Source organism: Protopterus annectens, chromosome 15.part0 (assembly GCF_019279795.1).
Source record: "Protopterus annectens isolate FY-2018-M chromosome 15.part0, PAN1.0, whole genome shotgun sequence".
In the NCBI taxonomy this organism is placed as follows: Eukaryota; Metazoa; Chordata; order Ceratodontiformes; family Protopteridae; genus Protopterus; species Protopterus annectens.
The window spans coordinates 189,015,440-189,029,244 of record NC_056749.1 but is presented as its reverse complement, the minus strand read 5'-3'; the positions used below and the strand labels follow the sequence as shown (position 1 = coordinate 189,029,244).

At 39.9% G+C, this 13,805-nt stretch overlaps 1 protein-coding gene across 4 annotated transcripts in view; it reads left to right on the top strand.

Annotated features, from left to right (window-relative positions):
- Nucleotides 1-13,805, top strand: part of LOC122790109 (probable E3 ubiquitin-protein ligase MID2) — a 1,228,538-nt gene that overhangs the window by 435,676 nt on the left and 779,057 nt on the right. For all 4 annotated transcript variants that reach the window (XM_044057683.1, XM_044057682.1, XM_044057681.1 and 1 more), the window contains exon 2: nt 5,097-5,809. In XM_044057683.1, coding sequence (XP_043913618.1) covers nt 5,153-5,809 — 657 coding nt within the window. In that variant the 5' untranslated portion in view covers nt 5,097-5,152. The remainder of the gene's footprint in view (nt 1-5,096; nt 5,810-13,805) is intronic.

Below are 13,805 nucleotides of genomic sequence, written 5' to 3'. Positions count from 1 at the left end.
CTGAATGCATTGTTGAGATTTTTATAAACACAGACATCAGTAAATAAGAACTCCTGGTGGACCCAATGCTTTGCACTGAGATAATACATTCATGTAATTTCTCTTGTAAAACTGTTTTGACATTTACTTACAGTTTTCATAGTAAGCATATATACATTTCTTGATTTTTTTTTTTGTATCTATAAATTTTCTTGACACAACCTCTCTTTTACTATAAGAGTGTACTATTCACCCTACATCACTCTTTTTTGATTAGCTGTTCTCTTATGATTGGTCTATATTTATAGGTTTGCTGCTATAGATATGCTGCAAAATAACATCTCTGCTTCTTTTGCACATTCCTAGTCAAGTGAACATGTGCATATTTGGATGTATTTTAGAAAAACACAAAGACGCATCCCGGTTTATCAGCAGTCTCAGGAGTCTGTGCTATGTACACTATGTGCTATTAATAACACACACACTTGTATAGTTATGTATACACAAACACACTTTTTGGCATTAACAGAAGTGACTTTCAGAGGTTAAGCCATAATTAGTTGTGAAAGTAAGGATTCTATTTTAATACAAAGTAGAGCATGGTTATTAATAATCATTAATGTATATGCTACAAAACCAGGGCTGTGAAGATGAAATTATCTCCAACAAAGCAGTTTTTCTTTTATAATAGGAAAAAAATAGGTACAAATTGGTTTGCTAAAATGTCAATAGTAAGACTGGAGACAGAGTTGAAAGGATGGACGCCAGTGACCTGGGTCTTCATGCAGCCTGGTGGTTCTGTAGGCTTGTGTTAGAACCACCAGGCTGTATGAAAACCTAGTGACCTGGGTCTTCATACAGCCTGGTGGTTCTATAACACAAGCCTACATTTTCATTGTTGTAAGTGAAGGTTTTATGTAATGGCAGTTTTAAGCTTTGCATGCATATTTGATTGCATATATAGCCTACATTTTAGTAATGGTGGCTGTGGCAGGAAGACACGCTCTGTGCCAATGAAAGGATGCTGGATATAAGACAAACAGTGTTTCAGGTTTATGCCCGTCAAATAATTTTCTGGTGTCTTTATTAAGATTAGTTTTTTGGAACTTTAGCAGCTAACACATGGGGCATTTGCAGGTAATCCACTTGTATAGCAAAGTTTTTTTTTTTTTTTTTACTAAAGTATATGGGAAAAGAGGGTTGCGAATGGATGACTAGGCTGAGGGACAATGTCAGGTTATGGATGGTTGCTAGTGTGAAGTTGTGCTGGCCTGCTTAGAGGTATGAGAGTCATGGACATCAGTGCAACTAGAGCAGGAGAGAGGATGGGAAATTTGCAGTTCAAGCAATTCCAGCTTCCTTGCAATTCATAGCTCTCAACTGTCCAAGTTTTTGCAGAATGTCCAGATTTTTGACTCATATTTTTGGTTTGTTTCTCATAAAATTGTAGTTTTCCGGTAAATCACTGAGGACTGAAGTTAGAAAATAATAGCAGTCATTTGATTATTCAGACTTAATATCCTTTAGAAAATTAATGCTAATGCAAGTCATGTTATTCTATCAACTTTCTAAGTTTGTAAGAAAATTATTTAAAAAGTGTCCCTATTTTTGGACCTTTATTTGTGGCTTTGTCCAGATTTCTTGCTCTAAGAGGTTGAGAGGTAAGCCTTGCATGCTGATAATTTATTCATATTGGAAATTAAATATAGATCCCTGCCACATAGAATAAGTACTAGGATGACAGATTTTTCAGGCTGTGTCTAAATAGTGATTACATTCTGGCATACCTCTCAACCTGTTGGTACAATAATTCTGAACAAAGCTAAAGAAATGGCGATAAAGGCCCAAAATCAAGGACGGGTTTTAAATATGCTCTTATCAACTTGGAAAGATGACGGAATAAAATTTATGTTAAATTTTTTAGTGATTTCAGTCCTCGGTGATTTTCCAGAAAACCACAAATTTTATGAGGAAAAGATTAAAACTACAAATCAAAAATCTGGACATTAAAATTCTTGACAATCGAAAGGTTTATTTTGTGGAGAAACTCGACTGTGAGCACTAATCATTTTGGGCTGGCTGTTTAAAAACGTCAGCCACGTCTTTCTCTTCACTGATATGTGATGGTCATAAGAACTCCCTACTACTGACTTGTTCATGCATGGACTACTGTTTATTTTATCTAGCTGTCCACCATGTTGAGTATATTCTGTCTTTATTTGTCTGTCTCTGTCTGCCTTTTCTATAATCTAGGGTGCCTTTGTTCCCACAACCTCTTATATTGTCAGCACTGTTAATGAATATGAATTACCAGACTGCTGTTATTGCTTTTAAGAGTATAAAATATCTGTCGTTTGCAATATACATCAGTAGTTTAAGGTATGTTGCTGCTGAGGAACACGTTAATAACAAGAATATGCTCCACGTTCCTGTACTGCAACAGTATGTTCTAACATTCCTGTCTCTCTCATCTGAACAGATGTGATGATGTTACGAAAATGTGTGTTTCTTCTGCATAAAAAGGAGTGTTCACAGTTGCAGGAATGATTAATTCATGAACACTCCTTTCACAGTTTTAATGCTATCAAAAGATCATCTGAAACTGTTTAACAAACAGCACTAGTAATCATGTTTGAATCCTTTCAGTGTCATCATATTATGTATCCCTTTTATTATGGGGTCTCTCAAGTAAAAGGGGTCTATATTAGAACACAGAACGTTCAAAACTTCGAGTGTTCTAATATCGAACCCTATGAATCAAAAATTTAAAACATCGAACATACAGAACAGCCTCTCCTCCCACAAGAGTGCAGACCACAAACCCTCTTAATGTAAAATAACAGGCCTGAAGCCCAAGTGCTTAAACCAGAATTAATACACTTTTTAGAATAACAGACACTGAGCCCTCAATCAGCAGTTCCCAACTTAGAAGGATGTAAGCTACCTGTTCTGCCACTGCAGTGCAGACCACAAACCTTCTTAATGTAAAACAACTGGTCTGAAGCCCAAGTGCATAAAAGGCTTAGAATGAGTTACACCAAGCAGTAATAAATACAATTGAGTACTTTTAAGATGACACAAAAGCAAAATAAAGTAGGAAGAAACACAAATACAGTAAAAGCAGATACTTTTTTTTTTTTTTTTTTTAAGTAGAAAGAGAGAAAGGAAAGGGAGAAAGGAGTAGCAGAAACTAAGCTGATTGGCCTTCTCAAATGTTCTCCCTGTACTGGGTAGAATGAAGTAATGACACTAGACTGGGAGGAGGGTCCCAGATCAAATTTACACTAGGGGCGGGCAACTGCAAAGCCACCAACTATAAAAACACTATACCAACAGGGATGGAGGGTGGGAAACAAACTGCAGAAATGTTTCTCACAGCTGAAAAGCAGCAGTGAGCCTTTAAATGAAAGTTTTAAACAGCTAAAGGAGCCTCTAGAAAAAAGAGTTTGACTGCAACAAGTTATCAGAAACAAACAACCCAACAGATGCTTAATAAAAGTGGACAATTTCCAGTTAATACCTCACACACAGTGAAACTAGCTAGAAAAATACACAGTACACAAAGTGCTATAAATAACAAAGAAATAAAGAACAAAATAAACAAAAAACAGGATACTTAATGTTATATATTATAGCTCCGAGTTTCCTCAGTGTCCTTCCTTCGATAAGCTCAGTGTGGGTTCTGTCAGTGATTCAGTTGTTAACCCATCTTGTGATGTAAGGATTTATACCTAGTTTAGTGAGTTTATCTACTATTCCAGAATGGGGGATGGTGTCAAAAGCCTTGGCGAGGTCAAGATAGGCTGTGTGAACCACCTTACCCTCATCTACAGCTTTGGTGACTGCCTCAAAGAAGTCGATCAGGTTCAGGAGGCATGATCTGCCTTTCACAAACCCGAACTGGGTGCAGTCCAGAGTTTGGAGGTTATCAATGTCTTTGTTTATGAGTTCCATGATGATACATTCCATGGCCTTACAGACCAGGCTCGTCAGGCTAATAGGGCGATAGTTCCGGGGATCATGTTAATTTACTTTACCTGTATCCATCAGATCAATGTTCTCCCTCCAGTCCTTTTAAACCATTGTGAAAGACTTTCTAACTGAAATCTGCCTTTCTTCCTGCTCATCCCCAGAATAAATGCTATCCCTAAATATGAACAAGTACCTCTTTATACCTTACTTCCCTCTTCTTCACTCACTTCTTTACTTCAGTCAGTATCTTTCTGTTAACTATCTAAATTTCCATAACCCTTTTTTTTCTCCAGTTCATATTGCAGTTCTTGTTTGTATTGTACTAAATTACCATTAATTTCTCTAAACTGCCTACATTTTTTCTTAGTATTAACTCATTGTCATGTAAGTTTTACCTATTCTTAACTAATGTTTTCAGATTGTCTAATTCAGTATAATTGTTTAAACTGTAGATGTTTTTGAATTACTTTGAAGATTGTGAAATTATTGCTCTTAATATGTTTTTGTAATAACTTTGGAACTTTTCCACTGAAAATGGGCGCCTGTCTAGTCAGACTTTCCTGGTAATCAAATGTCAAAAAATAAATAACTTTATGTTTGGGAAGATGAGAATGCTCTGCCAAGCCTTATGTTCTGTCATGCTTCAGAAGTGATGCTGTTGGGCAATGAAACGTGCTTTCTTGCATTATTGTATAATGAACTGAAGAAACATGCAGTGTTTGCTAAGTCACAGCATGTATTTCTTTTTGTCTTAAATTTTAAGCATACAGCTGGGTGCTCTAAATGTTTTGTAAAGATTCCATACATACTCAGTATTGTCTGGTCTTCCACTATAAAGCTTACAAAACAGGTTCCCCCCCTAACTCCCAAAAGTGGAAGTAACTGCTTCCATAATTACGTATGCATATACATATCCTTTCTAAGTAGAAAATGAGATATGCTGTACAGGGTAAGATGAGCCTTATAGTGTGCAAACACACAATTAGCGTCTTCTATGAAATACTTCGAGTACATGCATAATTATCAGCTGCTGTCTTTCTTGACAAGCCAAGTAATGATACATCATTAAACATTTGGTATTTTTAACTGTTGTGACAAGCAGTCTAGAGCTAAATACATTTCTTTTCTTATTCTTTGTCATGTAGGTAACCAACCAGCTTCCCTGGGTATTGTTGTCGATGTCGGATTGTTTTAATTAAAGATGGAAACACTGGAGTCGGAATTAACTTGCCCAATCTGCTTGGAGTTGTTCGAAGATCCATTACTACTTCCCTGCGCTCACAGCCTCTGTTTTAACTGTGCTCACCGGATTCTTGTTTCTAATTGCACCTCAAATGAGCCAGTTGATTCGACAACAGCATTTCAGTGTCCAACTTGTAGGTATGTTATATCTCTTAATCACCGAGGCCTTGAAGGGCTCAAACGCAACGTGACTTTGCAGAACATTATTGACCGCTTTCAGAAGGCCTCTTTGAGTGGGCCCAACTCCCCCAGTGAGAGTCGCAGAGAACGAACTTACAGAAAGAGTCCAGCCATGTCAGAGAGAATCACTTGCCAATTTTGTGAACAGGAGCCACCACGGGATGCTGTTAAGACCTGTATAACCTGTGAGGTATCCTACTGTGACCGCTGTTTACGGGCCACACATCCAAATAAGAAACCATTTACCAGCCATCGTTTGGTGGAACCAGTGCCGGATACCCATGTGCGTGGGTTAACATGTTTGGAACATGAGAATGAAAAGGTGAACATGTACTGTGTAGCTGATGATCAACTTATCTGTGCCTTATGCAAATTAATAGGGCGTCACCGAGATCATCAGGTCGCATCCCTTAGTGATAGATACGAAAAACTCAAGGTATGCGCCACATTTCACTTTATCAGTTGCATGCCTACCCATTGATTAGTTTAAACAATGAGTGGATCTTGGCTGTCAAAGCGATATATTGCCATTTGGCACTGCGGTGTAATGTTTTAATTCAGTTGTTTTCTTCTTCTAAATCCGATGCATGAAACAAGTAGAATATGCAGAAATTCTGTTGGAAAGACTGAATTTTGAACGTTTCTAGTGAAATCCAATTTTTACATCAGGAACAGTTTGTAGGCAGGTGTTGATGCACAGAAAAAAATATCTAATATTTCACTATCCTTTGTACATCGTATTGCCATTATAAAGTGAAAAAAATGTTCATTGAAAATAGAAGTCACTGTCATTTACACTTTTTAATTAATTGGTCTCTTACACTGCAAGCTTTTCTTTGCAGTTTTCATGTAATTTTTGTTTAGTATTATGCACAAACTTCTCTGAATTTGTCTCCTCTCCTCACAGGAGCATGCAAGAACTGCACCCTATTTAAGTACTATTCTTCAAATGGTTTGGCTTTTGTATTTACATATCAAAGATATGGGTGGTCTTGTTAAAGGTGAAGATTAACAGTTTAAAGGAAGGCATCTTGCAGTTTAAGGTTGTAAAATTAGTGCATTTAAAAAAGCTGTTTCTTAGCTAATGAAAAAATGTCTTCAGAAGTTGTGTTTGTACTGTGTCGAAAAGCAGGGTTAGCTGACGGCAGAGGTTAGCATTCCATAGTGAAATACTTGGGCTTCTGAAGAAAAAAGGCAAGTACATTTGTTAACGTCACAAATACATCTTTTTAACAGAGGACATGAAAATACATAGAAGTGATGTTGCTAAACAGATTACTGAAAAGTATAGCCCGTTAAACTTGTAAAAGCTGCTGTATTGAGGACTGTGGTTTGTCTGATTTTTTTCCTTTTTAATTAAAGCATTCTGATGCGAGGCATGGAGATGATTAGCTCCTGCACTGTGCTTATTTACCCAAGTTCTTTAAATTCCCAGCTATTGAGGGGACCATCTGTTTACTCAGCACTGATGTAGCAGAGCATTAACTCTGTACAAAGTGGCAGGCTGTTGTGGGTGGCTGTGGGGGGATGGGAAATTATTATTCCATTGTTTTGGGCGCTGGAAGAAAATTTAAAGGAGAAGCTGGATGAACTTTGGTTAGGAAAGGTCCTTGCTTGAATGATGAGTCAGCAATTGGCCCTGTATGGGAGGGACTCCGCAGTCACCCCTTTGTTTATAATTCTTCATTTAAATGTTTATTTACTGGATAAAAAGACGCACTGATTTCCTTTTTAGGGTGTATCCCATCTGTGTTAACACCAGTTGCCTCTTTTCAAGTAAGAATGTAGAGCTGTACAGCATTAATCTGCACATGAGATTATAGCAGACTGGATGGGGTCTTCTGACTGGATTGTTGACAAGAGGAAGAGCACCTTTCGTCCTCAGATACCACCTTTACTGTTCACAACCGAACCACAAACACTAAATTACTGCTGCTCATTAGTAACATGCATTGCTCTTCCACCTCCTATGCTGTGTGCCCATGACTTTTAAACATATTTAGCATTAAAACTAGCAGGAATTATCCTAACAGTTCTGCATAATACCTAATGGCTACTCCACAATAAAAGAGATCAGACAGATTCATCTTCAAACGGATATCATTTGCAAAGAACATAGCAGACACAGAAAGGGAGACAGCAATGCGAAGGGGTCACTTACCTCCATCATTCTCCTCCCACCTGTGATTTACATTTGTAATTCTCTTCCCTGTCCTCATCCATGCAGAGCAAACAGAAGACTTTTTTTATGTCTTCTCAACATGATAGGTGTATATAACAGACTAGTAAGTGGTAGTGCCACCTAGGCATCCCACAAAGTGCTGCAGCAATCAGGTCCCAAGTTATCCATCATCTTTGCTAAAACAGCTGCAGTCCTTGGCAATTCCATTTCTGCAGTCTTCTGGGTATGGCAGAAGTAGAAAAGGGATGTGATATCATATAAGATTTGCTCCGATTCCAAATGACGATTATACTAAATGTCTCCTGAACAAGTTTATTAGAGTAAAACCACTTAAAAAAATTTAATCCTGCAGAGGCCCTGTTATAACAGCCTTATAACAAGATGCTTTTTTGTGACTTTGGATGTGCAGGATGCCTGCCTTTATATCCCACTCTGAGCTGACGGGAGATTATTAAGGTTCAAGATGATGGACCTCCTATTCAGTTTATTGCCCATCCTTTTGGCCTTTCTACCACATCAGGAATGTTCACAATATGTGGAATCCTAGTTGTTGCACATTGGAGAGAGAATGGAATTCATATCTCCTTTCTGTGGATGACTGTCTGATTCAAACACTCTGTATGAATTTGGTGATGTTCTTCATGTTTCACTGTTGCAGTCATCACATTTGGGGTTATCTGCTTGCAGTAGCCCTCAGTCAGCCTGATTATCAAAGTCTTTGGTCCTGCGGTGGTTGCTGTCTCATCTTCCATTACGTCAGGTAGTCAGGGGTATAAAGCATGCAGCTGACGCCATTCTATCAGTCTTTCTTGCCGTGCGGTACCCAAAACAGAAGCAGTTCACAAGTGCCGGTTGGCCGACTCGGAAATTTTCATTTTCGAGTTTCAGAACCAAAGTCTTCAACTAAAGCTAAGCACCCCGTTGGGGAAACTTTTTCTTGTTCTAAACCGATGTCAGTAAAAGTTAATAATTGTATTTCTTGTGGAAAGCAAATACCTCATAAAGATTTTCATTCCTACTGTATTCCTTGCCTAGGCCCTGCCCACGACGTACCTCGCTGTCGATTTTCTGCCTTATTTAAACAATGAATGAATATTCATCGTCGATATATTTACGCTTCTAAATAGTTTGGTACTTGGTTCAATTACCCAGATAAGGCTTCGGTAAGCCACCCAACTACCGACATTCTGAAAAAAACAGAGACAGGCTGCCTAGGTCCAAAGCTGCCGACGACGCTTCTCCTAAGCTAGTCGCCAGTTCGCTGGTACTCAGAGAGGCACTTTCGCAGCCTCTGATATCTGCTACTTCAGATTTGCAGGCCTCTACTGAGACCCATTCAGAATCTGGTATGCCGCGAGATGCATCAACTGTGGAACCTGCGGATGTCTCTAGCTTGGATGGGTCTGGAGCCACTGTGCAGGCTCCGGCTTCTGAGGTTGTATTCAGGCCTACGGACTTGCATATTAAACCGATGCCATCTTCTTCTTCAAGGCCTAAAACTCTATTCATGCCTAGAAATCTGACACCCAGACCGCATGGTCAGGCCTCTTTGCCTAAAAAACAAATGATAAGAATGGCTGAAGACCTTATTACTTTAATCAGGGGAAGCCAACCTTCCCCCTCTAAGTGACCTAGGACTGAATTTCCTTATGATTCTTCTGATCTGGATTCTGAAATTTCTGTTTCCTCTGATGACCAGGATTTACCCTTATCTACCTATGAGGATTCTGATGCAGAGGACTCTATTCCCTTTGCTTCCCCTCCAGAGGATTTCTCTTTTGATGAAACCTTGCATACTCATAGGGAGCATTTCCACTGGGAAAGCCAGGATTACTCAGATTCCAAAAAGAGGCTTAGGGATTTCTTACTCCTGCCCCAACACAGGCCTTTAGCTATCCCCCCTGTACTGGACATTGTTGATGATGCCTTTTCGGAATGTAGCTTGGCCCCTGACTCCTTACCTCCTGCTCCCAGAAAACCAGATAGATATTACAGGGTTCCTGACTCGCACAGGTTTCTTTTTAGAAATCCTACTGCGGATCCTGAGACCATTTCACAGAAACCCAAGGGCATTAAGGCTACTACTGCCAAAAATCCTACGCCCTCTGACAGAGATTTCAGGGTGCTGGATAGATGGGGTAAGAAGGTATACACGTCTGAAACCTTGGCCATTAAGGCCTTAAACTGACAGTTTCACATGTTAAAGTATCAGCAGCATATTATTGGATTGCTTAAACAGAAAATGATGTTGATTCCTGACTGTGCTGAAAATAAGGATTTACTAGATTTAATGCATTCTGCTGAACAAGTTGGAAAACATAATTTGCAATGTGGTTTGGATTCACTAGAGGCATCTTGCAGGTCTGCTGTTACTGGGTCTGTACTTAGAAGGCATACTTGGCTTAAGGAGCAATCTTTGCCAGATCATGTTAAAGCTAATTTGCTGGATGTTCCCTTAAACCAGGACAGCCCGTTTGGCAACAAAGCAGAAAAAGTACTTAAAAGGATGGAGGAAAAAGCTAAATCTATGCAAACTGTAAAAATATTTCCTGCAAATACAGCCTCCAGTATTTAGTAGGCATTGGCCCTGTAAGAATTGGTCCTTTCCTGCCTCTTCCAGGCCTTCTCAGTCCAAACCCAGAACCAGCAGAGTACCCAGGCTTCAGTCCCAAAGTACGCACAGGACTAAGCAGTAGGGGGGACTCCTACTTCCAAAGCAGGAAGTAGTAAGACTCCACCCTATGGTAAACTGTCTCAATGACTTAACTTTAAAGCTTCCAAGCCCTTCTCAACTGACTGCTCCTTTAGGGTGAAAGACTGCTCTGCAGGCAAAAAACTGGGAACTCATTACCCAGGACAAATGGGTTTTAAATATAGTTTCCCAAGGATGCAGATTCCACTTCCACACTTTATCAACCCCAAATGGTTGGCCAGATCTACCCCCAAATCAGTAGGCTGAGGTTCAAAAGCAAGTTCTCTCTCTCTTAAGTATAAGGGCTATTCAAACTGCCCCAGAAAAGGAAAAGGGACAAGGTTTATACTCAAGACTTTTCTTGGTGCCCAGAAAAGACAACTCCTGGTGTCCTGGATCTCTCTATCTTAAACACTTTTTTGGTGATCCCAAAATTCAAGATGCTAACTCTTCACCAGTTGCTTCCTATGCTAGCCAAGGATGCCTGGTTGGCAACACTGGATTTAAAGGAAGCCTACCTGAACATCCCAATCAGGGAATCTTGCAGAAGATACCTATGCTTCAAAGAAGGCTACATACATCAGTTGTCTGCACTGCCCTTTGGCTTATCTACTGCACCCAGGGTATTCACAAAGTGCTTAGCTCCAGTCACTGCATTTTGCAGGCAAATAAATATTCAAATATACCCATACCTGGATGATTGTCTAATTCAGGCAGAAAGCCAGGACATACTTTTGAATAATCTGGCGCTTGTACAAAATGTGTTAACTTCTCTGGGGTACACCATAAACGAAAAGAAATCACACCTCGTACCCTGCCAACAAATTGTATTCCTGGGAGCAAGCTTGAACACAACTTCCCAGATGGCTTTCCTCATGCCAGAGAAACAAATTCATTTGACAGCTTACTTCAAAGTAATGGCCACAAAGACCCTGCTATCTGCAAGACAAATACTGCAAATCTTGGGGTTCATGGCCTCCTGCATTCTCCTAATCCCATATGCAAGACTGCATATGAGCAAACTACAATGGTATCTACAAAGCCTATGGTGTCAACATTCTCAGGGTCTAGAAGCAATGATTCCTGTCATACCTTGCCTACAGTTAGAGTTCCTTTGGTGGGCAGAGGCCTGTCACCAAAACAAGGGACTACCATTCACTCTACCCCCTGCCACCCAAACCCTAACAACAGATGCATCAGACTATGCATGGGAGGCTCACTTGGCAGGGATGTGCATTCAGGGCAATGGAACCCAAGTCAAATGCACCTGCATATCAATCAAAAAGAAATGTTACCTGTACAGAATGCTCGGATAGCCTTCAAGGACCACATTCTTCCAGGACAATTAATGGTAAAGACGGACAAACCACTGTTATGTGGTACATAAACAAGCAGAGGAGGAACCCACTCATACCCTCTCTGCAGACTAGCCATGTTTCTGTGGAACACAGCCTTAAGCTACCAAGTACACCTACAGGCTCAATTCCTGCCAGGAAAGCTAAATACACTGGCAGACAAATTAAGCATAAATCTCATGGACCCACACAAGTGGAAACTGGAACCAAAGACATTCAACATGCTGATAAGCAGATGGGGGAGCCCAGATATAGACCTGTTTGCCTTCCCCCTGAACTACCAATTGGACAAATTCTGCACAAGGACTACCCACAAACAAGCTTGGAAAGTGGATGCCCTGTCCTTCACCTGGAAAAACCTATCAGTCTATGCCTTTCCTCCTCTGCCTCTCCTCTCCAAGGTACTACTAAAGATCAAACTGGACAAACCAAGGATGATACTGATTGCACCAGACTGGCCATGCCAACACTGGTATCCTCTCTTGTGCAGTGTGTCACTGCTGGCACCATGGCACCTGCCTCAGATCCCTACCCTGCTGTCCCAGCAGGAGGGCCAGATTCTGCACCCTCAGCTTCAAACCCTGAACCTGGCAGCCCAAATGTGATGCCTGCAACAGTGAAACATGAACATAGTACAGTTGTGTACACTTACCATAAATGTAGATGTTCGAGTGGATTCACTGTTACAGTCCTGGTTACCCTCCCTCCCGCCCCCTGACATCTATTGACTATACCTCTATTCTTGTTTACTATGCTTAAAGCTTTCTGGTGTATTTGCTTTTTGTTGGAGGTGTAACCTTGTATATAATTACTTCCCATTATGGGGGCACCTGACATCTGGGGCAAGAAAAACTGATAAAATGATGTCGGCTGCATGCTTTATACCCCTGACTACCTGACGTCATGGAAGATGAGACAGCAACCGACACAGGACCCAAGACTTTGATAATCAGTCCGACTGAGGGCTACTGCTAGCAGATTACTCAAATGTAATGACTGCAACAGTGAATACACTCGAACATCTACATTTATGGTAAGTGTACACAACTGTACTTTTCCTTCTTTTCAAAATAGTATCTTCAGTTCTCAGCTGTTTGGCATAATCCCAGTTATAAATATGTTAGCTTTCATGCCCTTTCAGTAGAGAGAGTTCAGTGACTATAGTGAACAGGAACTTGGATCATCTCAGTCCTACAAAACATGCTTCAGACAATGATTTAAGTATGGAAAGCAGTCAGTTAATGGTTAAAACATTCCCAAAGATTTTAACAATTGTTAATCACAATAGTGGACTGGTTTGAGGAGCCTTTTCTGGGATGACCCATGTCATTAGGCAAGCAAAAAATTAGAGTAGAAAAGATTATATAGAGTTACACGTTATATATAAATATCAAAAGAGGAGCATAATACAGCTGAACATGCATACGTACAGCACAAAACAGAGAAACCTAGTACGTTATAGAACAAAGTAATAGCAAATATGGATCATCCTGTTAGAATGTAATATCAATAAACACATTTTAGTAGTCGTAGCACATATAACACAGTAAATGTAGAAAGTATTATACATGCAAAAAACATGTTATGTAATGCATGTATTAGAAATATTTTAGTTAGAATTTCCTAGAGTTCATGGCCCCTTCTATCTTAAAGGTTCCTTATGCAGAGCTTCCCCATGAGAAAACTCTGGAGATATGTAAGGAATTTATGAAATCAGAAGGACTAGCTGCTACAGTCCTGCTACCTTCTGCTGGCTTTGATAAAGTGCTGGAGCTAGCACCTTTCCTTGATCCCAGGCCAAGTGACCATCTTCAGCCATGACCTGGAGTCCACTACAGCACTAATGCACAGCCAGAAGTTATAGTAAGAAGACATATTTGGCAAAATGGGCTATGGAAGGATGGATGGATGGATTCGTGTTTTGAACATATAATAAACAGGTTACAATTGGAGTGTCTATCATAATCCTTTATGTAGTATACTTTTCCACTAATGATACCCAGCTAATCAGGTTAGACATAATGTTCTGGCAATAAATACAGGTAGCTTATCTAATGGTTCTTAGTTTTATTTCTTATGTGCTTTTCAATTAATGTGAAAAAGTGCCATTGTAAGCTATGCATACCTTTCAACTTCTTAGAGCAAGAAATCTGGACAAAGCCATAAATCATGGGGGGACAAAGGCCCTAAAATAGCGACACTT